This window comes from Lachancea lanzarotensis, scaffold LALA0S04 (genome assembly GCF_000938715.1).
Source record: "Lachancea lanzarotensis genome assembly LALA0, scaffold LALA0S04, whole genome shotgun sequence".
Classification (NCBI taxonomy): domain Eukaryota; kingdom Fungi; phylum Ascomycota; class Saccharomycetes; order Saccharomycetales; family Saccharomycetaceae; genus Lachancea; species Lachancea lanzarotensis.
The window spans coordinates 801035-826111 of NW_019212882.1; the positions used below are offsets into that span (position 1 = coordinate 801035).

Here is a 25077-nt window from a genome sequence, read left to right on the forward strand (position 1 = left end):
TTGATATAGTGTTCGTATGAGGTGAGCGTCAGTGTGTCGAGGGAGTGATAGCAAGGGAGAACACAGGAGAGAAGCAACGATGGAAGATGGTGGTGGTGGGGTCGTTAGATCAGGACAGTAATTTGGTTGCTGTGTAGTGAATTGTCTTCAAAAAGCCAAGAAACTATCTCTCTATGCACGGTGGATGTTTGGTGGTCACGTGATATGGTGCAAAATACAGTGATGACAGCGACACTCAAATGTAGTAGCGTCTTTCAATGGTAACGAGTCTTTTTAGTTGGTGTGTGTGTTGCAAGACAAGCTTTCCTCTGAAATTGAAGCTTTTATCTTTCGAATGTTAGATCCATGACATTCACGTGACACAACGACAGCGACAGGATTGACTAAAGTACCGAAAGAATTTAAAAAAAGCTACTGTTTTGAATTGAATGACAGCATTTGTACCGAGTGGTACTTGCATCAAAGGTACTAACTATGGTGCTATTTATTGAATTAATTTCACCCAGCAAACTTGTAACTTTTTACATCCATCAGGGACATTTTATCCAGTTTTTAAGCTCATCTCATTTACGCTAAATAAATTACGGAGAGATAACGCTAAACTCACATAAAGAACAGTTCACACCATATAGTTATGGAAAGAATCACCGGTGAGAGAAGACGTCTATCGTGCAACGACATTTCAGAGACAGAGTCTCGACACGTAAATAATCAACTATATCTGCGATATCGCCTGCTTTTCCATAATTTTTCAAATCTAATTCAACTGCGCAGCTCTTTACACTGCCTTAATGCACCCTACGCCTTTTTCAACTCCAACAAGATGACAACGCTTAGTGGATTCAACGCCAAATTCGTTATTCTTCTTCTCGCATTGTAGTACTCTCACGTGTGTTGACATAAATCTGACGCTGCTAGAGAGACGTTCTAACATGATTTGACGACCAATGTTGAGTCTTACACAGTATAAAAACACGTACTTCGTCAAGTGGTCATCGCAAACCGAGCACTAAATGCACTCTACTTCGTATCTTATTTTCAAAAACATACTGTAACTATGCTTAATGCATATCAGGGGGGTGTCAGCTGCAACTTCCGAAATAAATCTAGATTTACCACCTACCGTCATCCAAAACTCGGTTTCAATTTCATGAACATTAGTACATAGCATCTCGGCAATTTTCAAAAAAGGTGCCAATCATTCCGGTAAACCTTAACTTCAGGTCAATCCGTTCCAAGAGTCTCAAAGCAAGACCTAGATGTGTCATTCAAAACCTTCTAAAGCGCACATCAACAAATTCACAGAAAAACACTACAGAGTACAAATCAAAGCCTACAATAGCATCCCGTTCAACATTCAGTGACACGAATTCTGGAAACTTGACAGTATTTGAATTATGCCACCGTCACCTGACTCCACATCTCATCTCATCTCATCTCATCTCGTCTCGTCTCGTCTCAAGATCGCTGCGATGCCTTCACTTGTCCACAACGGTTCCCCAAACTCAACCTCCCTACTGACGTCTCGGCATGCCCAGGATAAGGCCTTCGACTTTTCGGAAAGCCCTTGCCATAGATAAAGCATTGCCTTTTTTACTTCCAGAATGCAGATCCATCGCTGCCGCTAAACAAGAGCTACAATGGATCAAACAAGAATGCCACACAAAACGTCAAGTATTTGAATTTTGTAAACTGCGACGTAATCATTATCCGTTGCAGTACCTTCTAAAATCACAGCCGTTCGGCCCTTTGGACATTTCTTGCAAACGTGGCGTCTTGATTCCACGGTGGGAAACCGAAGAATGGACAATGGACCTTGCACAAAGACTAGTAAGTAATAGCGAACTGCGTCTCGTGGATCTGTGTACCGGTTCTGGTTGTATTGCTCTTTTGATGAAGCATCTGCGACCAAAACTAACCGTCAATGCCTTTGATTGCTCACCTCTAGCAATAAGTCTGGCTTCCCAAAACGCTCAAAAGCTCAATATTCACGTTCAGCTGGGCTTACAAAATATACTTGATGATAGCGCCGCTGCCGCTCTTCCTGATTTCGATATTATCACCTGTAATCCGCCATATATTCCGCACTCGACCTTTGTCAAAGAAACCTCCACGTCGGTAAAACTTTATGAGCCAAAACTAGCACTTCTTGGGTCATTCGAGTTTTACGAAAATTTGGTCAAAACTTGGCTTTCTAAAACTGACGCTTTTGTTTATGAGGTTGGAGAGCTATCTCAGTGCACTTACGTCCAAAATAAGATTGCACAAGATTCTATATTGTCTAAACTGTGGCGAGTGGGATTCAAGTTTGATTCCAACCATCGCATAAGGGTAGTTTACGGCTATAAGCAAGCCAATACCACAGTGGATTGGAGTAAGATATTCCAAGATTTTGGTGAGCTTAAACACTAAAGTGCATGCTATGTGACTACTTACAATTATTCTGTCTTTTGTTTTTTCGCCTCTGTCGTCACCGAATCTTCAGCGATGAATGGAACTGGTGCTTTAACTTCAGAGGGATCAACTGGTAAAACGCGGTGGCACCACATAAGGTAGCCTCCACCACCCCTCATTGTCATGGCAGGATGAAGACGACCTCTTATGGTTTGAAACGGCCTGCAACGAGTCTCCATTACGCTAGGTGCGAGGTATCGTAGATCGTCATACAATACATGCGATAGCTCCAACAACGTTTCTCTGAATTGACTGTAACAAACAATTGGTCTCGAGCCGTGAACTCTTTCGCCAAGTCTCGGTACGAACGACGGGAGATGTAAGGTAGACGCAACAACCAAGCCATCGTACTGGAGTTTGGTCGCCCAATCTATAATGTTGAGTTGGCCATTGTACCATTTCAAGCGGCGATAATATGCACCCTTCTTGTTGCTCTTCATGGCTTTCAATTCATCATCGGACAGCGGTTTGAGCGCTCCTTCAACTTCTGCTAACTTGGGCGGCTCAAAGTATTCGAGTACTGATATAGTCTTGACATGTGTTTGGATGAATTCCTCAGTGTAGTTGGAGAACTTGAGCAGATCTAGGTTTGCGTGTTCATTTTCATGCACCACAATTATTTGTCCGGTAGCAGTGTCATTAGTATCCCCTCCGAACATTCTTTCAAGCATCGCGTATACCAAGAGACCGCCGGTTTCGTCCACACATAAATATGTCCCGGAAGATCTGATATTGGCCAAGTTGAGAATCATCCCTAAGCTTTCTTCAGACATGTCCATGGCGCGAACAACATCACCTTTATCTAGTAAATACTGTAAGAGTCCGGAACTACTCAAGTATTCAACAGTAAAGCGTTTGGCAAACTTTTGCTTTTTACGCTTCAAATACTTTTCCTGTGAAAACACAGTCTTTTGATGGAAGCTGCCGTGCGCCTCGATCATTTTGTTGATGATGTCCTCTCCAGACGCACTTTGAAGCTTCAATTGCTCGATTTCTTCGGAGGACAGTTTTTGGATGCTGCTGCCGATGTTGATCAGATTTTTATTAGAGTCACTGTTACCGATGAGTTGTAATTCAGGCTGTGGTGTGAACTCCTCATCCGAACCGGAACCATTTGCGATTCGGCCGGCCAGGAAATTACTGTCAATAACTTTAAGGTTACCGACTGGTATTTTGAATTTCTCTTTTGAGCTCTTTGATGCATCAACCTTCTTGACATTAGGTATATTTTCATCATCGGCTAAATTGTCGTACTGAATTTCGAAAGTCGTCCCAAATGGGAACCCAATGACATCATTTGTCCTGAACGCCCCGAATTTGCCCAACGAGATGTCACTGTCTGCTTTCAATTCGCATATTTTTAGATTATCAGAGGGAAGTTTTATCAGCACATGTGTGTTGAATGAAATACGTGTGACGGGGTCCATTTGCCGCACAGTTTTTGGATCACAAATACTGGTGAAATATTAGACTCTCTAAGTCTCGAAGAGGTTTCTATGGACGTGAGGTTTGATTTGAAAGCTGTGATGCGATGACCTGGCGGGAGAAGGTTGACGGTGATCTTGAGCACTGAAAAATTCGAGCGATGAGATCATTGAGAACGAGGGTGCGTTTCGGGCTCGTCAAAGGTTGGAGCAAGTACAACGCAGTGTAAACGATCTCGCTAGTGATTCATTGTCTGTGACAATTGGCGCTTAAAATTTCGAAGTATGTGCGGAAACATGCCTTTTAATGTACGAACGACACTTTCGAGTTGGATGACACCTTGTATCTTGGAGTTCGAGATCAGCGTTTTGAGGGTGTTTGACCTTGCAGGCTTAAAAGCGATGCTGCTTTTCGAAGACTAAGAGATGGAGGCACCTCAAAGCTGTGGATGTCAGAGTTTTTCTGAGTTACTGTTCACTTCTAAAATTTATCACTTTGTACATTTTTGTCACGGCATCTCATGTCATAAAAAATTCTGAATCATAGCGACTACCCAATGATACAAAACATCGGGAACGGTAAAGCCGATATTTGCAATGACATTGTGCTTCAAACGGGCACAGTACCTTCAATCCCGGTTTCCATTTTTTTTAGAATCATGTTTTGAAAAAATACGACCGTTGGCACCAAAAAACTGCAAATAATACGTTCCTATTCAAACGGAAGCTTCTCGATGTTTTTAGTCTATCCGTAACCCAATTATAACAGCTGCCTCCATAGTCTTTCCGTTGTGGCTATTTTCGTGTCGCTGACGTCTCAGCATACCAAGATCTACTTTTAATACTATGTATTTTCATAGTGGAAAATTTTCAATTAAAGCTCATCTCATCGCATCTCATCGCATGTTCAGAAAACTCTCGACGGGTTTGAAAGTACTGAAAACAACGCCATAACCTTGTGCCAGCACGTTTGAAGATGGGTAGCAGACAGTATAAGAACAAGCAAGCTGCTCCACCAAGTTTGGATGAGTTCCAAGCGAGAAAATCCAAGAAATCCGACAAAACGCATACGAAGGGCAAGAGAAAGCCTGAAGTCCATGACAAGAAGTCTCATCATAAATCCAAGCGTAGAACTGACGGTGACGATGAACGCAAGGCCAAAAGAGTAAAATCTGAGAAAAAAGTGACCAAAACACCCGAGGCAGAGGCAGAAGTGGAAGAAGAACAAGAACAAGAAGTCGACCAAGTAGAAAATAAAGAAGAGAGTAATAAGCCAAAGTTTCATAGCAAAGATGTGAACGAAGACGAACTTCCCGAAGTGGATCTCGAAGCTCTTTCGAAATCCAAAAAGTCACTTTTCGACGACAACGACGATGAAGATGCCGAAAACAGTGAGGACGAAATCGATGAAGACCTCCAGGACGAGTTTGATCTAGAACAGGAATTCGAGGGCGAGGACGACGGCGAAGAGAAGGAACGTCCTTTTTTCTCGGACGAAGAGGATGAAGGCATGGAAGAATTGAACGCTGCCAACATGGAAGCGCTTTCTGCGAAGCTGGACGAAGAACAAGCTCTGGAAGATGAAGAGGCTGAGGCTGAGCTTGTTGAATCGGGTCTGGTACAGCCAAGGGCTCAAATTTTGCCCACTCAGGAAGAGGAAGAAGCCTTAGCCGGTCAACCTACCGACCTGAACGCTGTGCGGACCCGTATGCTTGAAATTGTGAAGGTTCTCGAAGACTTTAAAAACCTTGCAGCTGAAGGACGTTCTAGAAGCGAGTATGTGGACCGTTTGGTAAAGGATCTATGCGAATATTTTGGATACACTCCTTTCCTTGCCGAAAAGCTATTCAACCTCTTCTCACCTACCGAAGCTCTTGAGTTTTTCGAAGCCAACGAAATTGCCAGACCCATTACCATCAGAACCAACAGTTTGAAAACAAGAAGAAGAGATTTGGCTCAAACCCTGGTAAATCGCGGTGTCAACTTGCAACCCATTGGATCCTGGACCAAAGTTGGGCTTCAGATTTTTGATTCCCAAGTTCCAATCGGTGCTACACCTGAGTATTTGGCTGGTCAATATATTCTGCAAGCGGCATCTTCGTTTCTACCCGTAATTGCCCTCGATCCGCACGAGAATGAAAGAATTCTTGATATGGCTGCTGCACCTGGAGGTAAAACGACCTACATTTCGGCTATGATGAAAAACACAGGCTGCGTTTTCGCAAACGATGCCAACAAAGCGAGAACTAAGTCTCTCATTGCTAATATCCACCGTTTAGGTTGCACTAATACAATCGTTTGCAATTACGATGCACGCGAATTTCCAAAGGTCATTGGAGGATTCGATAGAATTTTATTGGATGCACCATGCTCTGGTACAGGAGTTATTGGAAAAGATCAATCGGTAAAGGTTAATCGTACTGAAAAGGACTTCATGCAAATTCCACATCTTCAGAAACAGCTACTGCTTTCAGCAATCGACTCGGTCGATGCCAATTCAAAAACTGGTGGTATAATCGTTTACTCTACTTGTTCTGTTGCAATCGAAGAGAACGAAGCTGTTGTTGATTACGCTCTCAGGAAGAGACCTAATGTCAAATTAGTTGATGCTGGATTGGCTATTGGTAAAGAAGCATTTGTCAGTTACAGGGGCAAGAAATTTCATCCCAGCGTCAAATTGGCAAGAAGGTATTATCCCCACGTATACAACGTTGATGGGTTCTTCGTAGCTAAATTTAAGAAGGTCACTTCTTCTAAACATGACGATAATCAAGCAGATGCAAAGGAAAAGGAGAGAGCTGCCAGATTGGAGGCTGTGGAAGAAGGCCTTATCCATGACGACTTTGCCGACTTTGGTAATGACGAAGATGAAAAGTATATTCAGAAGTCAAGAAAAATCGGTCTCCTCAAAAAGGGTATCGACCCCAAGGCCAAAAATAACAATGTTAGAAAATAACCTAAAATTTGCATCAACTTCTCTAGCACCCAGTTTAAAATGTACATATAGTATCCATCAATGTCATAGTGACATTTTAGAATTGTACCATTTATTAGCATTATGCGGTTGCACCTGCGCGTGCCGAGTCACAGGTACGTAGCGTTACCTAATCTATGCTCTTTTATGTAGTCCGCGCCGTATTCTTCGTATTCATGTCTTGTTACGAAGGTGTCTTTGTAAGTCTCTGACCGGGAAAGTTTTACCATACCTTTCCAGGCATCTACCGACGGATCTTCGGCAAGTGTGACATTTAAGTCAGTACCAATCGGAAGAAATCCGGTGAACTCGCGAACTACTCTCTCTCTTGTCCCCGGCACTTTGACATTTCCTCCAGTCAGAAAGATATTCATGGCTAGCCGCCTGCTTACTTCGCTCAATGATCGCCTGCTCGAACCAAACTTGTTCAAAAGTATCGTTTCTCCTATCTCTGTTATTCCAGCTTGGTCCAAACCTCCCATTGACGGTTGAAAGATAACCTCAGGGACCCTCATTCGCTCAACATTGAGGTGCATCTGATGTTGCTCATTGATATTTTCGCTGTTATGTGGCCTTGGTCCTCTCAAAAATAAATGCAAAGTGGAATTACGCCAGTCATATTGTGCATCGAGAGTATCCTCTTCAGTAAAGTTGGGATCGTACTCCAAGAGAAGTCTCTCTAGCTCAATTATGACGTTATACTCCTCTTCAATAGACTGATCGAGCGCTTCAGCACTCGAAGTGATATCATTGTAAACCAGCCAGTCCTCATCATTTGCACCAAAAGTATCATTGGGATCATTGTCGACCGTAGCTGGTTGACGTGATCTTTTTGTACCACCGCGGGAATTTTCTTCAGCAAGTGTGGCAATGTTCTTCATCCGTTTCTGCGCAGCATGAGACTTTCTGTCCTTCATGTCTGACTTTATTTTCAACTTGTCTTTTCTTGACTTCAATAAGGCATTGAGTTTGCTTCGTTTGTTTTTTACCCAGCCAGAAAGGTCATCTTTCCGCCAACTTTCGTCCTTAAGTCTCGCTTCTTCCTCTTCCATTTCTTTCCTTATTCTTTCCTCCTTAGCCTTGATCCTAGCGTCCAGATTAGCTTTCATGAGTCTTTGTTTTCTCTTTTCTCGTATCTGATCTTCGTTGAGTTGCTCATCTGGAATTTCAACAAGGTCAAATTTATCCGTCTCGTTCTCATTGTCTTCATTGCCATTATCGATGACCTGAGCTTTCTTCAAGGTCTTTTCTAGCCCACTAACGTATTTCCTGAAGTCTTGCTCATCATCGAACCCAGCACTTTGCAAACTTGATAGGACGGCTTTTTTGGGCTGATCCTTCATTTGCTCTTGTAGCTGTGTATAATATTCATATTCTTCTTCTTTTTGAGCCAATTTCTCGACGCGTCGTTGACGAGCTTGCTCTTGAAGTCTCTTACCAGTTTCTCTTCGTTTTTCCGCTTGAAGACGAATCTCTTCCTCACTCTTCTCGGGCTGAACTAACTCTGAAAATGGAGCCTCAACGACGATATTCTTCGTCTCAAGTTCCTCCATCGTGAGAATTGTTTGAATGTCAGCTTGGTAGTCCTCCGAAACGTAGCAATAGTCGCGATAAAGTACTTCGAACTGAGAAGTGGTCGGTTTGATAGGAAAATATGGGTACTTCATAGCCAGCATATTCGACAAATAATCTGCCGCCTGACGACCGCCCCAATTTATTCGCTTAGCTTCGGAAAGTACGCCTTTACCTTCCACAACCGGTATTACATGCGTATCCTCGTTACCGCTACTAATGACCAAACCTGAAGCTGATGGATCGTTATTTGCGTAAAATGAGAAAAGACTATCTAGTCCAAAAGTGACCTGGGACGATCCAAAGCACTCGAAAAGCAATTGATAGAAATTCTGTCGCTGAGATTGCAGTGTCGCAAGGTTTTCTGTCATTAAAATAGGATTTGGAACCCCATCTTCTCCGTTCACACCCAGATGATGGAACGTGTATTCCAAAATCTCCTCCGTGTAGTCCCAGTTCGACACAATTGCACCGTCGTACGGGCTCTTCGCTTGCAATCTTACGCTTAAATCCAGATTAGTATCGTTTCCAATAAATGTTAGGTTTTTGTTTCGTCTACGGTCTCTCCATCTTGCAATCCGGTTGTCAAAAATGTGACTAGGGTTTTTCTGGTCTCCGAACCCAGCTCTCACTTGGCTGGAGCCAAAATCAATTGCAATTGGGGTCTCCGGATTGTAATTGGCCGGATCATCGAATGGTTCAGGTTCTAGCGAAAGATCAGGCTCTCTCAATGGATTCGCTGTTAATGGTGCTAAGCTTTGTTCTCGCGACATTGTTAGTGGAGCCTGGGCACAGTTCCAAAAGCTTAAGTATCTTTGATAGAATTTAAGGCTTGCTAGAAGTATTAAAAGAGGTTCAGAGTCTAAATGTTCAACTGTTTAAAAATTTATCCAAGTGTATTCTTTCTGTTCTATTAAATAATATAAATGTTGGCTATAGCCACCACTGCAAAGAACATTTAAGCAGATAAAACATCTAGGAGCGTGACCTCCGGGGAGGCTTCAATACGATTCTTTGGTGTATATATATTCACGTATATATAAGTGTGTACATATGAGTATTTGGATGTAGCTACTGGACGTAGCTACCGCCGAAGACTTTGCTGTGCTTAGAGGTTTAACAATCAAGAAAGGTCAGAAGCTCCGATTTCATGCCTGTCATTTGCTCTCAAAACGGGGTTGAGAAAGACTTCCTCCTCGTGCTTGGCGCTGAAAGGAGCTTTGAGCTTAATTGGGCAGAGCTTCCGACTTATGAGTGCCTGTGAGAAATGTTGCTGAGCTTTGGCAGCTCTGTTCCGCACTTTGCTTGAATATTCTTCGTATTGTTCTTTGGGAAGTGCGGCCAGAGCGTAGTTCGGGTTGACGAATATCGCCATTGAGCCCTTTTGGCCAAATCCAAACGATGTCAGAGAAGCTGCTTTGATAGTACCAATTTTCAAACTTTCGGAAGGATAGACCAGATGCTGGTGCTTGGCGAATTCTTTATCAATGTTGTCAGCGTTTCGGTTTCCCGGTACCACTCCTTCCTGCATCGATTGCAAAATACCGTTAGCCATCCACGCTCCAGCAGCACCTTTGGGATGCCCGGTCAAGTGTTTCTGGAAGACTGAAAGAACCGGGTTTCCCTCGGTCCTTCCCAAATGGGCCATCATCGTGTTGAGTACGTGGGACTCATTCTTTTCGTTCGCTTTTGTAGATGTACCATGGCAGGACGCAACAGCAACATCGTCGATCGTCAATCCGAAAGTGGCAAGACTGCCTTTAATGGGAGAGATAGTTGGGTTTTTGTGCCAAAAAGTGTTCCCCCAGTGACTTCGGGCTTCTTGTTGCTGAGTTTTGACGAGTTGATCGACAAACGCAGAGTCCATGCCCTCGGCCCTTTCGTTTTCGCCCCATAGTTTGATCTCGCTCAAGCGCAGGTTCAGTTGGCGTCGTCTGTACTCCGGGCTCAGCTTGTAACTACTACTATGCGACTTAGCAGCGGTATTCTGACGAGCACAGGTTAAAATTCCTTGGCCGGGCGCGGGAAGAGATTTACTGATCTTGTCTGATGCTGTGCCTGTCATCGCGACTATGCCATATATAGGCACACCCATTTCAATAGCGACGTCTGCGGACATAAGAATTTGTATTCCTGCTCCCTGAGATTCCATGAAACCGTTACGGGTCGATGTTGCAGGTCTACACATTTCGTCCGGATCTCTGCCATGTTCCAATTCCACTTTTGAGTTCGATGTTGCCCCCATATTTCCAAATTCATTAGCAATGTTTTCCTCATAATCATCGCAACCGCCAGCAATGCAAATTTTAGCCTTCTTTGAGAGAATGGTTTCCACCGCATTGTCCAGAGACTCAACCGCAGTGGCACATGCGCCAACTGGTGTTTTGATCGGACCTGATGAGGATAGCAAAAGCATATTAATCCATGCCGCAGTGACATTGGCGAAAGTTTCGGGTAGGACATCAGATTTCACGTCTCCGTCTTTGTAACGATTTTTCTGCACTTCGCAGTGTGATTTCATACCACCGATACCCGAACCAACGCAGTTACCAACCTCGGAGACATGGACATATTTGAAAAGCTCGTAGGGGTCTTGAACACCCGAAGTAATAAAAGCCTCTGCTGTAGCTGCCAGTGCGTATAGCGTAATTGGGTCCACCTGAGATATTATGTCATCCGGAATACCGAGTAAAGCTGGATCCCAACCATCTGGAATTTGACCTGCAACAAATCGCTCCGAATTCATTGCCTTCGGAATCATGAGACAACACCCTTTTAGAAATTTGACCAAGCATTCACTCTCGTCTTCTACAGGGTATATCTCCAATTTTTCACCGTGGTGCAACTTGTATTGTTCTGCTTGCTCAGCGGACATTCGAACCGGGCTCAAATCATGTGTAAGGACGATTTCATGAAGTACTTCTTTTTTGTGAATATCAAAATGAGGAGAGGGATTTTTTCCAACAAACCGTATGCCACAACTTTCTCTTATCTGATTCTCATACCTCGTTTTAATCTCAAACTCTTGAACTGCTTCTTTTGTCTTACAATCGATCCAGGTCCCGCCACTTCCGACATTGCGATACTCAATCAACCCCATGATAGTTGCCAGTTCTATGCAGCCCTCCAAAGAAAACTTATGATCTCTTTCCATCTCCCAACGTGTTCTTTGACTCCCCCAAGGTCCAATTTCTCCGAAGCCGGTGACGACGACCACACTTGACAAGTCGAGAAGCCCGCTTAGGTTATCACCATTGAAATGTTCTTTAACTTCCTGATGCTGTAAGATTTTGGGAAAGAAAAGGTGGCCTGCTCCTCTAGGTTGGGCCTCTACGACGGGATGCGAGATATGGCCTCTAAGTTTGGAATCACACAAACGCTGTTTGTTGATCTCTTCCGTCACCTGTTCCATTTCGTCGTGATCGGTTCTGAGTTTGTCCACGATCAGACTTAAATTCGGGTGCGCTTGCAAGCCTCCGTTTAGGTCTGCTATCAAAGGAGTATCTTGACAGTAAAAAATGACCTCATACGTTAAAAGACCCAAAATGTTGAATGCCATTTCATTGTTTGCAAATGTCCGGATTCCCACTTTCTCCAATCCACGGGAAATATAATCACCATCACCGTCGTGTGTCCATCCATTGACACAACCACAAATACTTAATTCTGCAGACCAGTCTTCATCAAACCATTTTTGAAGCACGACCGCCATGAAAGTATCTGAGAAGTTGTATTTTTCGTTAATGTTTGCATGAGTTGGTGAAAGCGGGAGTAAAACGTGCGTCGGCCTTGTGTCCGTTCCCATTGCCCTCTTTTCTCTCACAATACTACCAAGGAAACGTAGCAAATTGATGCTAGAGGACCTATGGGCTAGTTCTGCGGCCGAAGTATAATCCAATATTGACTCACAAGTTGTTCTCACATGTAAGGGCAAAAAAAAGTCAATATCGCCCATTTTAGAGAACAAATGCGTGGAGAATTTGATAACATCTCTTTTGGAACTCATGTTCAAGGGAAGCACGACTAGCTCAGAGCTCGTGGAACCATAATTCTGGTAGCACCTCTGGAAGATATCACATGTCTTGCGATCAAACTGCTGTGTCCCTACCACTATCTTTGAACCAGCTTGGAGTAGGGCACGTATGACCTCTAAAGCGATTTTATCCTCCGCGCCTGTGGTAAATATCAATGTTCTTTTGCCATAAAAAGAAACCCCGTTGATAGCTATTTTTTGAAGGTTATTGAGATAGGTCTGTGTGAGCTGCTTGTCATAGTTCCATTCTCCTGACACATTAGATCTCTTTTTGAGGTGTACAAATGGCACTATACCGGTGGGTATCTTGACTTCGGGTGCCACCTTCTTTGCCTGTCTGTAGTCTGATGACATAAAGTGATCGTCCTCTTCGTCGGACGACAGCACCTCGATATCATCAACAACAATGTCTTGAAAACTGTCTTTGGTTGGAATCAAACCCTTATTGACGGATCTCACAGCTTCATTAACAATACTTCTGAAGAATGAAGCTACATGGTCTGAGTTTCTCAGGAAGATCAACAACTGTTCGTACACCGTGTCAAATTGAGACCGTATGTTTGCTGTCGGATTATTCGAGTCTAAAGAGTACCTTATGATTTTAGAGTAAACTTGGAAAAGCTCTTTTTCAACCTTGTAGTAGCTATCCATATCGCCGCTTAATCGAGATGAAAAAAAAGAGTGCTCGGTTTCTTGAGATGCCGCCGCTAATGACATTTCTTTGATATAGTGCGTTGCATTATGAGGATGGCACAGAAGCCTAGATTTAGCGGCTTCAAAGTTCTTCACGTAAAAGAGCGGTGGCTTGGAAATCTCCTGTAAACTGTAATTCACGACCTTTTCGAACAACTCCCTTACGGCAGCGTCGTACTTATTTTTTTTCAGTGTGTACTGGATAATTCTAACAACATTGACATCGGCTCTATTCGCGATGTTTTGAACGACAGATGGATTCAAAATTTGTGCGATTTTTTCCGGCTCTCTTTGAAGAGCATAGAGTAGTTTGATGATAGATTGTCGCGCCCAGTTCCATGATGAGTCAAATGTTCTCACTTTCAAAGGGGAAAACGACCGCATTAACGATTTTTCAATAAGATCATTTCCAAACTCTTCCTCAATCGCTGAAACCTTACCCTTCATTTCAGCTACTTGAGCCCGTAGTTCTTCAATCTCGGACCTTTCACTGGAAACCTTCAAACGTTGACCAAAAATTTGATTTTGGTGATGATGTAGCTGCGTCAAATCATTTTGAAAAGCCATATAGCTTTCAATGCTTATCACCTTGGGTTTTTCATCATCATCTGCCTCGATGCTCAAATTTTGCTGACCCGCTTCCGACAAAGTTGTAACCTTAAGAGGGATGTTGTAAATTTTAGCGTATTCTGCGCAGCTGTCGTCGATGAACCGTTTCGTTTTTTCTTCACTCGCAAACCTCTCTTTTATATTTTTTGAACCGAGGAAAACAAGAATACCTGATGTGGTTCGTATATTCCATGTATCCTTTAAGTAACGTCGGACACTGCTCAAGCTGCATAAATCACCGGTAAAACTTCTAGATATGAAGCTGCTCAAAACATCGGCAATCAATGGGCCGACAGCATCAGAGTCGTCATCAAGAAGTGTTGCTTCCTTTGATAAAGTGCTAATTGGCATGTCCTCGATTTTGTGGACGTCTTTTAGCGTCGGAAATTGCTTGTATATGTCAGCAACTAACTCATTCTGGACCGTTGACTTTCCATTACAGACTTCCTTGAGAGACTTTTCTAAAGGTAAGGAATTCACCTCAAAGGCTATCAGCTTTCGGGATATAATGAATCTCAAAGCAAATTCAGGTGTTAAACGTACAGCATCCACGCCCTTAGATAAAGGGTGTTGACTTTCGTGAGCCTTTTGAAGGGACTGGTTAAAGTCACGTGCAGGGTGGCCGACAACTACACCCGCATTTTTAGCTGGAATGGTCATGGTGTTGGAGCAGCCAGAAGTGTCATCTTTTGATGGCGGGTTATAGTGGTAACATATCTCGTCCATATTGCTAGCAGTCGAGAGTACCTGACGCCGAGTAGTTATCGTTGTAGCGCACTCGTATTTTGCAGCTTGGCTGAGAGTCCTCTTCGCGATATTAGCTAGGATTGGTTGAGGACCCACTTCGATCAGCCTTTCGGTTTGAAACTGATTGAGCAGAACATGCTGAGTTTCGATCCATCTCACTGGCCACGCAAACTGGTAGGCTAGTAGTTCTGTTAATAAAATGTGGCATAGGAGGTTTTCATTTTCAGGCGACATTTCGAAAACGACCGGTTGGACGTGTTCGGAAGCTTACTGTCGACAATCCAGCGGGCTTTGAGACGCAACACGCTTCTTAATAAATGAATGGTGATACTGTTACCAGACATAGCGACTGAACACCAAGAATTGACAGCTAAACGAAGGTGAGTGTACCTTCATGTTTCCCAACAAGTACAGCAGTATCGATAAATTAATCAGTAGCCGCGTTGCTTGTAATTCCAACAAGCAGGAACGTTGGTGATTAGAAGTGTTGGTACTGATTCACTAAACCCTCACCAAAAAGCTGACGCCTATACCTATACGAGCGTGTTGGTGTCGTTTAGACTGCTTGTTGGGTCTGCTGTGTCTCGAGAGACACGAAAACCAGATCTAGGGACAAAGAACAATGCATTCATTCATAGTGAAGTAATTGGTAAAGCGTGCTTCTTCGTGGCTGGACTGATTGAGGTCCCATCGGGCGTGTCCAAAGTGCCGCCCCGATTTCAAAACACATCATACCCGCCAAAACACAGAACAGGAGGCAGAGTACTCTTTACTCAATAGCTAGCATCTGATTGTGAGAGAACTAGATCTGAGTGGAGCTGTTGAGTCTGGGTATGAAGAGATGTTGAATTTCGTTTCTCTGGCTGTTTCAATCTAAGAGGCAGGAAGACAAAATAAGTAGAGGAGTGAAGCTTGTGCTTGAACCCGAAACAACATTGATTGTTGTCTGTTGTCGACAAGCTTTTTTCCGCAACCTGTAGGTCTTCGATAGCGATGAAGAAATAGTGGTGAATTTTTAGCTCGTTTATTCCCATTTCTTGAGATTTTGGTATCAGGAAGTATAAGTCCCAGATCTATTTCTTTCGAGCAGACAGCGCAGGTTTTCGAAGTATCGATGTTTCAAGAAGCGGGGCTTAACTCTGGCTTAAAGTAATGACAGGCTCAGTGCTAATGGGATAGTTTTTAATCATTCTTATGAACAAGAAGTCCTCGCAACTGAAAAATCCTAATTTCCGCATCCATCATCCAGCCTAGCAATCCTAAGCGCAGAAAACAACCCAATGAACTCTACACCCAGGGCATTTCTCGCAGGACATTCATTATGTAGTGCCCAAAAAAAAGGCGAGTTTTAGCCAGTTAAACACTACATATAACAGAATCAACTTTCTAACATCACTAGTCCCCACAAAGAAAAAATTACTGGACTAAACCACAACTGATACATCCAAGTCTTTTGACAGTACTTTGTTGTTCAGTTTAGTTCAAGCTGAATATTTTGGATTCACGAAAATATTGATAAATAATTGAAATAATTCATCCCATCTAAGTTCTAAAACAAACCGGTCCTTTGATGTGTTTGAATATCTAAACATAAGGTCAAGAGTGAAGAATTACTAAGAATTGAGTATTTGGCTTGCTTTTTCGAAGGTGTTTTCGTGAATATTCTCGATCATTGTCACACAGATCCCGTCCTCATCATTTGTGTCTTTTTAAGGTTGACAGTTTGATTTTGAACTGTTGTAGCAGGTGTAATCAGACATCGAAATTTGAGGAAAAGCTAAAGAAAGCTGAAAAAAGGACAAGATGCCAATTTGCGGTGGTTCTAGTAGCTCTAAAAAGCCGATTGAGCGTAAGATCGTGATTTTGGGAGATGGTGCCTGTGGTAAAACGTCGCTATTGAACGTTTTCACTCGTGGGTACTTTCCTAAAGTGTACGAACCTACAGTGTTCGAAAATTACATACACGATATTTTCGTCGACAGCCAGCACATAACGTTAAGTCTGTGGGATACAGCAGGTCAAGAAGAATTTGACCGGTTGCGATCGCTGTCGTATTCTGATACGCACACGATCATGTTGTGTTTTTCTGTAGACTCGCGCGACTCGTTAGACAATGTGCAGCATAAATGGGTTGGTGAAATTGCAGACCATTGTGAAGGTGTCAAATTGGTGTTAGTGGCTCTGAAGTGCGACTTACGAAGCAACACGAACGAATTTGCCCTTGACTCCGCTATCACACCCGGCAACATTCAGCAGCAGCAGCAGCAACAACAACAACAACAGCAACAGCAGCAGCAGTCGTCAAATGCACGAGACAATGGTAGACTAGTCTCGTACGACGAGGGTTTGGCCATGGCCAAGAAAATCGGCGCTTTAAGGTATTTAGAGTGCAGCGCCAAGATGAATCGCGGGGTAAATGAAGCTTTCACAGAGGCTGCAAGATGTGCTTTGACAGCGCATCCAAAAGGTGCTCGTGAGGGCAGTCAGGAAGAGAGTAATAGCAGCAGCAAATGTTCGATCATGTGAGTTGCGTAGTAAAGGAGATTTGGTTCTCGCCTTATTATCCTATTAGGCATCTAGAAAAGTGTATCAATATGCTAATACTGTAAGAAAAAATGAGAATACTGGCGGTGTTTGTTGGGCTTCGCTTTCGAAGACTAAGCTTATGAACAAAGTACGGATAAAGTCTACTGGAAATATATATATATGCTGACATGCTGTATCACCGGCCTCATAAGTCTGGTTGTAAATGCTAAAATTAGGACCGAAAGAGTTTGCTCAGTCGTCGTCGAGCAGCTTTTCCAGGTACATGGATGGCGCTTTCGACCTCTGCAAAGGAGTTTCTCGGGCTTGCCAAGTTTCAGGAGGTGGAGAAGCTTTTTTGGACGATGACGATGCGACGTTGGTGCCCAAATTGGATTTTTGTCTGGTCTGCTGTCCTTTTCTGCGCTCTGGAGATGCCGCTCTCTCGGGGCGATTCAGCTCAGGACTTGACTCGGACAGCAAAGACGAAGATGATGCATTGACGCTAGGGATCATCATATTTCTCCGTTGCTGGTTCACCACTTCCACTGTAGGCGAAATGAATAGTGATCTGCGGTTTGGTGCGGCTGTCGAACCCTGGAGCGTAGAATATAGCTCCTGAGGAAACTCGTGCATCTCGTCCCGGGGGGTGGAGCTCTGAGACACTTTACTGCCATTATTAGGGCTGTCGAGTAATCTGACCATGTTGGGGCTGGAGCGCATCTGGGGCGAGAATTTTTCTGAAAAACGGCTTTTTTCCGTTTTGTACATGTCACCACCATTGACATGGGCATTGAACTCGCTGTCAATGGCAAGATACCGCTGTTTATTAGCGTTGGACCGCGAAATGTACGCAGAAACCACATACATCGTCACAATAGCTGCCAAAAAAAATCCTACGATTGATCCCACGGCGATGAAAACGGTTCCTGAGGGCCTTGACGATCCCAAAATATGCGGATTGCCTGCCATGGAAGGTGGGGTGATAGTTGGAACTGGAAAAGAAGATGTAGACGCTGCTCCGCTACCATCTGCGGTAGCGGTTGTGCCCTGGGTCAGCGAAGGAAGAGCACGTTTCAATACCTCAGTAGCCACCATCTCTTGCCGCTTTCACCACTCACTCGAATCACTAATCCGTCGGGTTCCTAAACCACACAACTTTTCTTATGGCTTCGCTTTTTATAGTTGTGTAACACTCGAGATGAGTACACATTCCATGTAATAAATCGAATCATGTTGAAATAAAAATGATCTGAACTGTAAATAACAACATTCGGAATATATTGATGATATAAATATCTTTTAGAGTAAACGCTTAACTTGAACAAAACTAGCCAAACTGGCCGACCATAAAGTTGGCACGGTGAACTTTAAGGATATATGAGAGTCTGCCGGTTTTTTCAAAATCTTTTATTTTACATATATTGTTATAGCCCTGTTTTAGACGTTTAAAATGGTATATATACCGCCTCTGAACTTTGCCCCTGTGGTGAGCACAGAGGTATCACTTTACCGGTCTGGATACCCTATGCCACTCAACTATCCGTTCATCGCGGACCAGCTGCAGCTAAAAACGGTGATATACGTCGGGGACAAAGAGATATCAGAGGACTACCGGGAGTTTTTGGCTTCACAGAGTATTGTGTACGAGTACGTTCATGTAGAGTCGTGTCGCGATGCTAACATCAAGGAGCACATGGACCAGGTTTTGCGTAAAGTGCTGGACAAACACAACTATCCCATACTGATACACTCGAATAAGGGCAAGCACAGAGTAGGGGTCGTGGTGGGGATTATACGAAAAGTTCTCCAAGGTTGGTCAACGACAGGTGTCTACCAGGAATACGATATTTTTAGCGGTGGACTGAAAGGTGGCGTGGACCTGGAGTTTGTTACGATGTTCGAAACGGATCTGAAAGTTCGCAGACTCACAATACCAGATTTCGTGAAACTGCAGGACGAAGGTGTGACGAAAACGGGTTCATGAGGAGCTTTACGAAAGATGGGAATGAAACTACGTGGCGGGTTTAGGATGGTAGGGAGTGGAATGCAGTTGAATGCGACGAAGTACTAAACAATTGAGAATCCCATGGCCGTCTGTGGAAACTTTTCGGCTCGGAAAATTAAGACGACGACGACGAACGTGGCATACCTTGAATATGCAGTCGTAATCATCCTCTCCCCGGGCATTCTGGCGGGCCTTTTTTAGGGCCTTCACTTGTATCGTTCATCATCGCTAGTCGTCAAAAGCGATCGTGACTCACTAATTGGTTCACCTGCACTGTTGGCCATAAATACCTACCCATCGGGTTAGAACTTCAATCGAAAAGACGATTGGAAAGTGAACGATATTCACCATACGAAGACTTCCAAGTGTCTTTATTCACTAGCACCACAATGACTTTCGACCTTTCCAAAATTGTGAGACCCAGAATTTTCAGTTTGGAGCCTTATCGCTGCGCAAGAGACGATTTCAAAGAAGGAATTCTTTTAGACGCAAACGAAAATCCTCATGGGCCCACACTAAAGGATACCAAAGGATATTCAGACCTGAATAGGTACCCTGATCCTCACCAGCTTGGTTTCAAGACGAAAATTGCAGGACTCAGAAATGCGCAGTCAAGCTTCAAGAATGAGAACTTGGACCCATTGACCTCGGACAACGTTTGCTTGGGTGTGGGGTCTGACGAAAGTATTGATGCATTGATACGTGCATGTTGTGTTCCAGGCAAAGAAAAAATATTGGTTATGCCTCCTACTTACGGCATGTACTCCGTTTGTTCCGACATCAATGATGTGGACTTGGTGAAAGTGCCACTGGTCGTGGAAGATAATTCATTTCAGATGAACCTGCCATTGGTGCTGGAAACGCTGAAAAACGATAAAAGTATAAAATTGGTCTTCATCACATCACCAGGGAACCCCACCGGAGCATTGGTGGATCCTAAAAAAATCGAGGAGCTAGCTTCTCAGTGGCAATCCGGGATAGTGGTCGTTGATGAGGCTTACATTGACTTTGCCGTTACAGGAGGATCTGCTGCTCCATTGGTAAACAAGTTTCCCAACGTTGCTGTACTACAGACGCTATCTAAGTCTTTTGGTCTAGCAGGAGTTAGACTTGGTTTAACCTTTACTTCAAAACAGCTGTCCAAGGTTTTGAATGCCATGAAAGCCCCATACAATATTTCTTCTTTGACTTCCGAAATTGCTTTACGCGCTATGGAACCTGAATCCATTGAAATCATGAAGAATACTGTGCATGAAGTAATTGAACAAAGAGGCCGCGTCTTGAAAGAACTCACATCCTTAGATCAAGTTTCAAATACGCAAATTGGTGGTCTAGATGCGAACTTCATAATGGTTCAAATTTTGGACTCGGATTCCAAACCTTGTAACAGGTTGGCCAAAACTCTTTACAGTAAGCTCGCTACTGAATCTAAGGTAGTGACAAGATTCAGAGGTACGGAATACGGATGTGTTGGGTGCCTGAGGATTACTATTGGTACCAAAGATGAGAACGACCATTTGGTTAAGGAATTTACAAAAATTCTTGAAAACCTGAAGAATTAGAGGTATGTGACCTTCACTTACTCACCAGAAATATGTGTAAATTACGTAATATTCGCGTTTTTACATTTGAAGAAGTCACCGAGTTGTTTCTTCGTATCGAATTTCAGTTTCAAATCACTTATTGGTACTGTTTGAAGAGTTCGCTCAGAATCCGAAAGATTAGAGAAATCCTTGTCCTTCAGCTTTAATTCTGCTACTTCTTTTCGAAGCGATTGGATAGCGTCTAGAAGATCCCCTCTCTTCTCACTTCCCTTAACCATTCTCGTAACCATTGGAGCCTTGGTTATGTCGTCTTTAGAAAAATGAGACTTCAGAAGTCTCAGGGTATCCTCAATACCCTGAACACGTTTCTGAGCAGCTAAAGTTTTGCTTCTCAGCTTATGCTGCATCTGTGTCTGTTTAAACGTCAGTGCTCTCCCATTAGAATGTCTTTCATCATGAATTTCGTGCAATTGATCGAACTGGCGTCTAGCAGAAAAACGACCTCTTTCCAAATCATCAAGATCTTTCCCTAGCAATTCCTGAGTACCAGACGAAAGAGCAGCGGTAGTTCTAGTTGTCGTTTGTGCTTCAGTGAGCAAACCGTCAACGATAAAGTCTAGGTCTCCAACTTCTGCCAGGCGCCACGTGTATGTCTGATAGAGTGTTTCCCGCGTTCTAGAGAAAGGTTTTGAGCTTTGATCGCTCAGAAGTAGTCTTAGATTTTTCATATTGGTTTCCAAAACATCAATCTCTGCAGAGACCACCCGGAAGGTGACTTCGATTCTATTCAGCGTCGCGTTTGTATGTCTGGGTTGTACTGGTGTCAATTCTGCACCTGTATAGAAAGGCTCAAAGGGCTTAGGTTTGTACTGCTGCGCTAGATACGCTTCATCATTTTCGAAGCTTTGAACATCAAAGTCTCTCAATCCAACTGGATCGGTCACGACGGCGGCATCGTCAACCTGAAAATATGTCTGTGTTCCATTGCTTGATGTTTCGACTTGCTGGGTCTGAATACTGTCGTCAACACTCCATATATGTGGCTCTGTCGTAGAATCGTTGGATGAAGGCTTCCGACTTTGTTTTTTCCCAATCTTAATTTGATCGAGCTCTTCTTCCAGGTCTTCTAACTCATCAAACGATTCGTTCTCCGTGCTTGTGCTTGACTTTTTTGCAATAGCTTCGCTCCCTGGAACATTGACAGGAGAATCTTCTTCTGACGTAACAATTGAGTCCTCTTTTCCGTTCTTCTGTATAGTTGTCTCTCCCGGGTTTCCCTCGCTGATGCTCGTCTTGCGATCGCTTTCATTAATAGCCTCTTCGGTATTCTTGGGGTGATCCGGTATTTGTGTTTCATTTTGATCACGGCCTCGATCTGCATCCATATCTTCTTCTTTATCTTCAATTTGTGGTTCTTGTGAAGCCTCAACCATATCCGGTTCCTTTAGTATGGATTCTGTAGCACCAGAGTCTTCCAACTTAAGCTCTTCGTTAACTTCACTTGGAGCCATCTGAGCAAGCTCCTTACTATTATGACCGATTGTAGCAGACGCTCCACGATTGTCATTGGATTCAAGTCCACTTGTCTCAGTAGCACCCTGACTTTCTTCCTTAAAATCGCTGCCCGTAGAAGTTTGAACATGACCACTTGAGCTGGACCGGTTCTTCGCTATATTGGCAAAGGAAAAGTCAGGAGTAGCGCCTCTGCTCAAAGTCGCGGTGTATTTTGAAAACGCGGAAGTAGGCGCACTTAAATGATTAGAAGGCTTCGCGTCTTCGTGACTCGTAGGTTCATGGATGGTTTCAGATCTAGCATTTGCGACTTTTTTTATTCTCTCGGTTAAGGTACTGAAATCAGATGCTTGTTCACCAGTTGATGGCTTGTTTTCTTCGCCGCTCTCTGCAGCAGTAGAACCTGCCACCTCATTTGCATTTGGATCGGAATCTTCAGAAACGCTATCCTCACTTTCGCTAGAAACGCTGCTGCTGACATTCGACGCCTCACTGGCTTCATTATTAAAGCCTGTGCTGTTTTCATCATCCAACGTACCATCGCCTTTTGATTCGGCTACATCCTCCGGTACTGGAAGTTGTAGCGATGCAAATGGACTAGCACTTGGAGCATTCTTGTCAAATGGGGACTTCAGCTGAGCGAAGGGCGACTGCGTTGAACCGGATGAAAAGTTCGGGGCTCCGAATGAAGACGGCTTCTGACTTAAGTCCGTCGCTCCTGCTGACTGAGACGGAAAACTAGGAGTGCCGAAGGGAGATGAGCTTTTACCCACACTGGCGAATGGAGATCCTGATGTAGCAAACGAAGCAAATCCGCTTCCAAATCCTGATTTCTTACTCGAATCTTCGCCAACACCCTTATTCGTATTGCTTAAAGCATTCTTAAATGGGGAAGCAGTATCAGATGGTGGAGAGAAAAACGGTTTGCTAAAGGGATTTTGCTCGCTTATATGCTTGGAGCCGAGATCAGGACGCCCGAAGGTAGACGTTCCGAAAGTTGGTGTGGAGAAACTCGAATTTGGTGCATTATCTTGGACCTTCTTAGCGTTAGACTTGCTCTCGGGTGATTCCTTTTCCTTCAAAGAGAAATCTGGAGGGCCGAAAGCTGAGCTCTTCTTTTCACCAAATGGGGATGGCAGTTTACCAAACGCAGAAAATGGGCCGTCTTTATTTGAGCTTCCGAATTTGAACGCCGAACCGGTTGATTCGGTTTGTCCGAATGATGCAGTAGCTTTCGTACTGAATGGCGACTGACCAAAGGGAGTTTGCCCAAATGTGCTGGTTGTGGACGTCGAAGTAGGTTGCTTACCCGATTGCTGATCGCCTAACCGGGAAACCTTGATTTCTTCCTCTTCGCCGCTTGTGCTCCCTTCAGTCAACGAGGTCGTCTCACCAGCGCTTGGTGACAACTCACTAGCTTGATCTTTGTCGTAATCAAATGATGTGCGCGAGTGAGCATTGAACATAGGTTCCCAGCTTTCTTCACTAGGTTTGGCTGAAAATTGTTTGCTTCTTATTCCAGAGCTGTGAAATAATGCGAAGACAGATAAACGTCCTTCATTATTCAGAACGAACACCAATGGCAGTCTAACAGCAAAATCAACACCTGAACAAGGCTCGGGTATTTGCTCAGAAGATGTGAGATCAACAGCTAGCCCTATAGGGTTTGTATCGTTGTCAGTTTTCGGATTTATAGGTAAAACTGCGCGATCGCTATCTTGATTGGGCTGTAGTACTTCCTTTTCATCTAGAAGTGTGATTTCAGGCGATGTAGCAGATGCGATGATGAATAGATTGGGAATTGATGGTATGAGATCATTCAGAATGTACTTGTAGTAGGTTGGGTTCCTGACTACACTCTTAAAGGCAGGCGCTATATCGTAACTTTCATGAAACGCTGTACCAGTATCTTCATTGTTGCTGACCACGTAAACTTTGTGATCGTACTCCGCATCCTCGTCGAATTCCGGTACGTCTTCGCCCAAAACCACGACAAACTGAGCTTGAGAAAGGGCTAACACAGAGAGCGGTTGTACATCCTCGTCCATTTCATTTCGAATATCTTGTGGCAGCTCAATAGTTTTCTCGATAATAGTCCCACCTAAATGGTATACTGTGATGGTACCGTCAAGCGAAAAGAGTGCCCAATTGGTTTTTCCCACGTCTAAATCGCAAACCTTTTCAGCTACAAGTGTTGCATCTCCGGACTCGGTGACTGAATAAAGGTTTTTGCTACTGTACAGGACCAGAAATGACTTGCTAGAGCCGCGCAGTTGTTGAACTTTCACGATTTTCGACGTTGCATCGGGATCTGCATTATTGATCGAACTTTGAGTAGTTTCTTTCTTTGCAACATCAAACCTGTGAAGAATGCCTGTTCTCGAAATCCAAATAATCTCTGCATCTGAGGTCCCGTGGAAACCCACATATATAACGTTTTCCGTCTTTACTTCAAGAAGGAACTCCAGTGTTCTCTTTCCATCTGTTTCCTGCAGAATTTGATCCCTCAGGTTTTGCAACTCGCCCGCAACTACCTTTCCACCACCTGCGGCAACGTAAAGACCCCTCTGATTGGAAACGGCTAGGTTATGAAGCCTTGAGAAAGGTACATTTTCGTTAAATCCTGGCAAAAGGTCAATTTCCCCCAGAGGTTTGAACCCAAAATCCTCGGAAATAGTGGTCGGCAGCTCTTCTTCGACTGTCGACATAGCTTTACAAGCTCAATGGGATGGTTGAGGAGCTCAAATGTGGGAAAAACAAGGACTGAACGGTGTGTAGAGATGCCGAGCGGGTTTTAAGAGATGACCATCATGAGTAGTTCATCATCATATTTGAATTATGTTTAGGCGATATCCAAGTCGCCGTCTACGAACGAGAGCTCATCGGTATAAGAGCATGGAAAGTTAAGGACTCAAGGCCTAAATGGATCGCTATTCTCGTCTGTAACTGATACTCGCCTGTTTGCTGGAACCGGCTTTGTATAT

At 43.8% G+C, this 25077-nt stretch overlaps 10 protein-coding genes across 10 annotated transcripts; 5 read left to right on the forward strand and 5 right to left on the reverse strand.

The window, feature by feature from the left end:
* Positions 1–1530: 1530 nt before the first annotated feature.
* Positions 1531–2412, forward strand: MTQ1 (LALA0S04e08878g1_1; the record flags this gene model as incomplete). Its single annotated transcript, XM_022772964.1, has 1 exon — positions 1531–2412. One exon carries the CDS (start codon positions 1531–1533, stop codon positions 2410–2412), a length of 882 nt encoding a protein of 293 aa, XP_022628376.1.
* A 26-nt stretch (positions 2413–2438) lies between these two features.
* Positions 2439–3881, reverse strand: GCD10 (LALA0S04e08900g1_1; the record flags this gene model as incomplete). Its single annotated transcript, XM_022772965.1, has 1 exon — positions 2439–3881. One exon carries the CDS (start codon positions 3879–3881, stop codon positions 2439–2441), a length of 1443 nt encoding a protein of 480 aa, XP_022628377.1.
* Positions 3882–4854: 973 nt separating this feature from the next.
* Positions 4855–6834, forward strand: NOP2 (LALA0S04e08922g1_1; the record flags this gene model as incomplete). Its single annotated transcript, XM_022772967.1, has 1 exon — positions 4855–6834. The coding sequence occupies one exon, from the start codon at positions 4855–4857 to the stop codon at positions 6832–6834; it is 1980 nt and encodes a 659-aa protein (XP_022628378.1).
* Positions 6835–6962: 128 nt separating this feature from the next.
* ARP5 (LALA0S04e08944g1_1) lies at positions 6963–9197 on the reverse strand (the record flags this gene model as incomplete). The annotated part of the gene is made up of 1 exon (XM_022772968.1): positions 6963–9197. The coding sequence occupies one exon, from the start codon at positions 9195–9197 to the stop codon at positions 6963–6965; it is 2235 nt and encodes a 744-aa protein (XP_022628379.1).
* Positions 9198–9547: 350 nt separating this feature from the next.
* LALA0_S04e08966g (LALA0S04e08966g1_1) lies at positions 9548–14740 on the reverse strand (the record flags this gene model as incomplete). Its single annotated transcript, XM_022772969.1, has 1 exon — positions 9548–14740. One exon carries the CDS (start codon positions 14738–14740, stop codon positions 9548–9550), a length of 5193 nt encoding a protein of 1730 aa, XP_022628380.1.
* A 1569-nt stretch (positions 14741–16309) lies between these two features.
* On the forward strand, positions 16310–17032 carry RHO3 (LALA0S04e08988g1_1; the record flags this gene model as incomplete). The annotated part of the gene is made up of 1 exon (XM_022772970.1): positions 16310–17032. The coding sequence occupies one exon, from the start codon at positions 16310–16312 to the stop codon at positions 17030–17032; it is 723 nt and encodes a 240-aa protein (XP_022628381.1).
* A 252-nt stretch (positions 17033–17284) lies between these two features.
* On the reverse strand, positions 17285–18127 carry LALA0_S04e09010g (LALA0S04e09010g1_1; the record flags this gene model as incomplete). Its single annotated transcript, XM_022772971.1, has 1 exon — positions 17285–18127. One exon carries the CDS (start codon positions 18125–18127, stop codon positions 17285–17287), a length of 843 nt encoding a protein of 280 aa, XP_022628382.1.
* A 355-nt stretch (positions 18128–18482) lies between these two features.
* Positions 18483–19016, forward strand: OCA2 (LALA0S04e09032g1_1; the record flags this gene model as incomplete). The annotated part of the gene is made up of 1 exon (XM_022772972.1): positions 18483–19016. One exon carries the CDS (start codon positions 18483–18485, stop codon positions 19014–19016), a length of 534 nt encoding a protein of 177 aa, XP_022628383.1.
* Positions 19017–19426: 410 nt separating this feature from the next.
* Positions 19427–20599, forward strand: HIS5 (LALA0S04e09054g1_1; the record flags this gene model as incomplete). Its single annotated transcript, XM_022772973.1, has 1 exon — positions 19427–20599. One exon carries the CDS (start codon positions 19427–19429, stop codon positions 20597–20599), a length of 1173 nt encoding a protein of 390 aa, XP_022628384.1.
* Positions 20600–20640: 41 nt separating this feature from the next.
* On the reverse strand, positions 20641–24801 carry NUP159 (LALA0S04e09076g1_1; the record flags this gene model as incomplete). Its single annotated transcript, XM_022772974.1, has 1 exon — positions 20641–24801. One exon carries the CDS (start codon positions 24799–24801, stop codon positions 20641–20643), a length of 4161 nt encoding a protein of 1386 aa, XP_022628385.1.
* Positions 24802–25077: the final 276 nt, after the last annotated feature.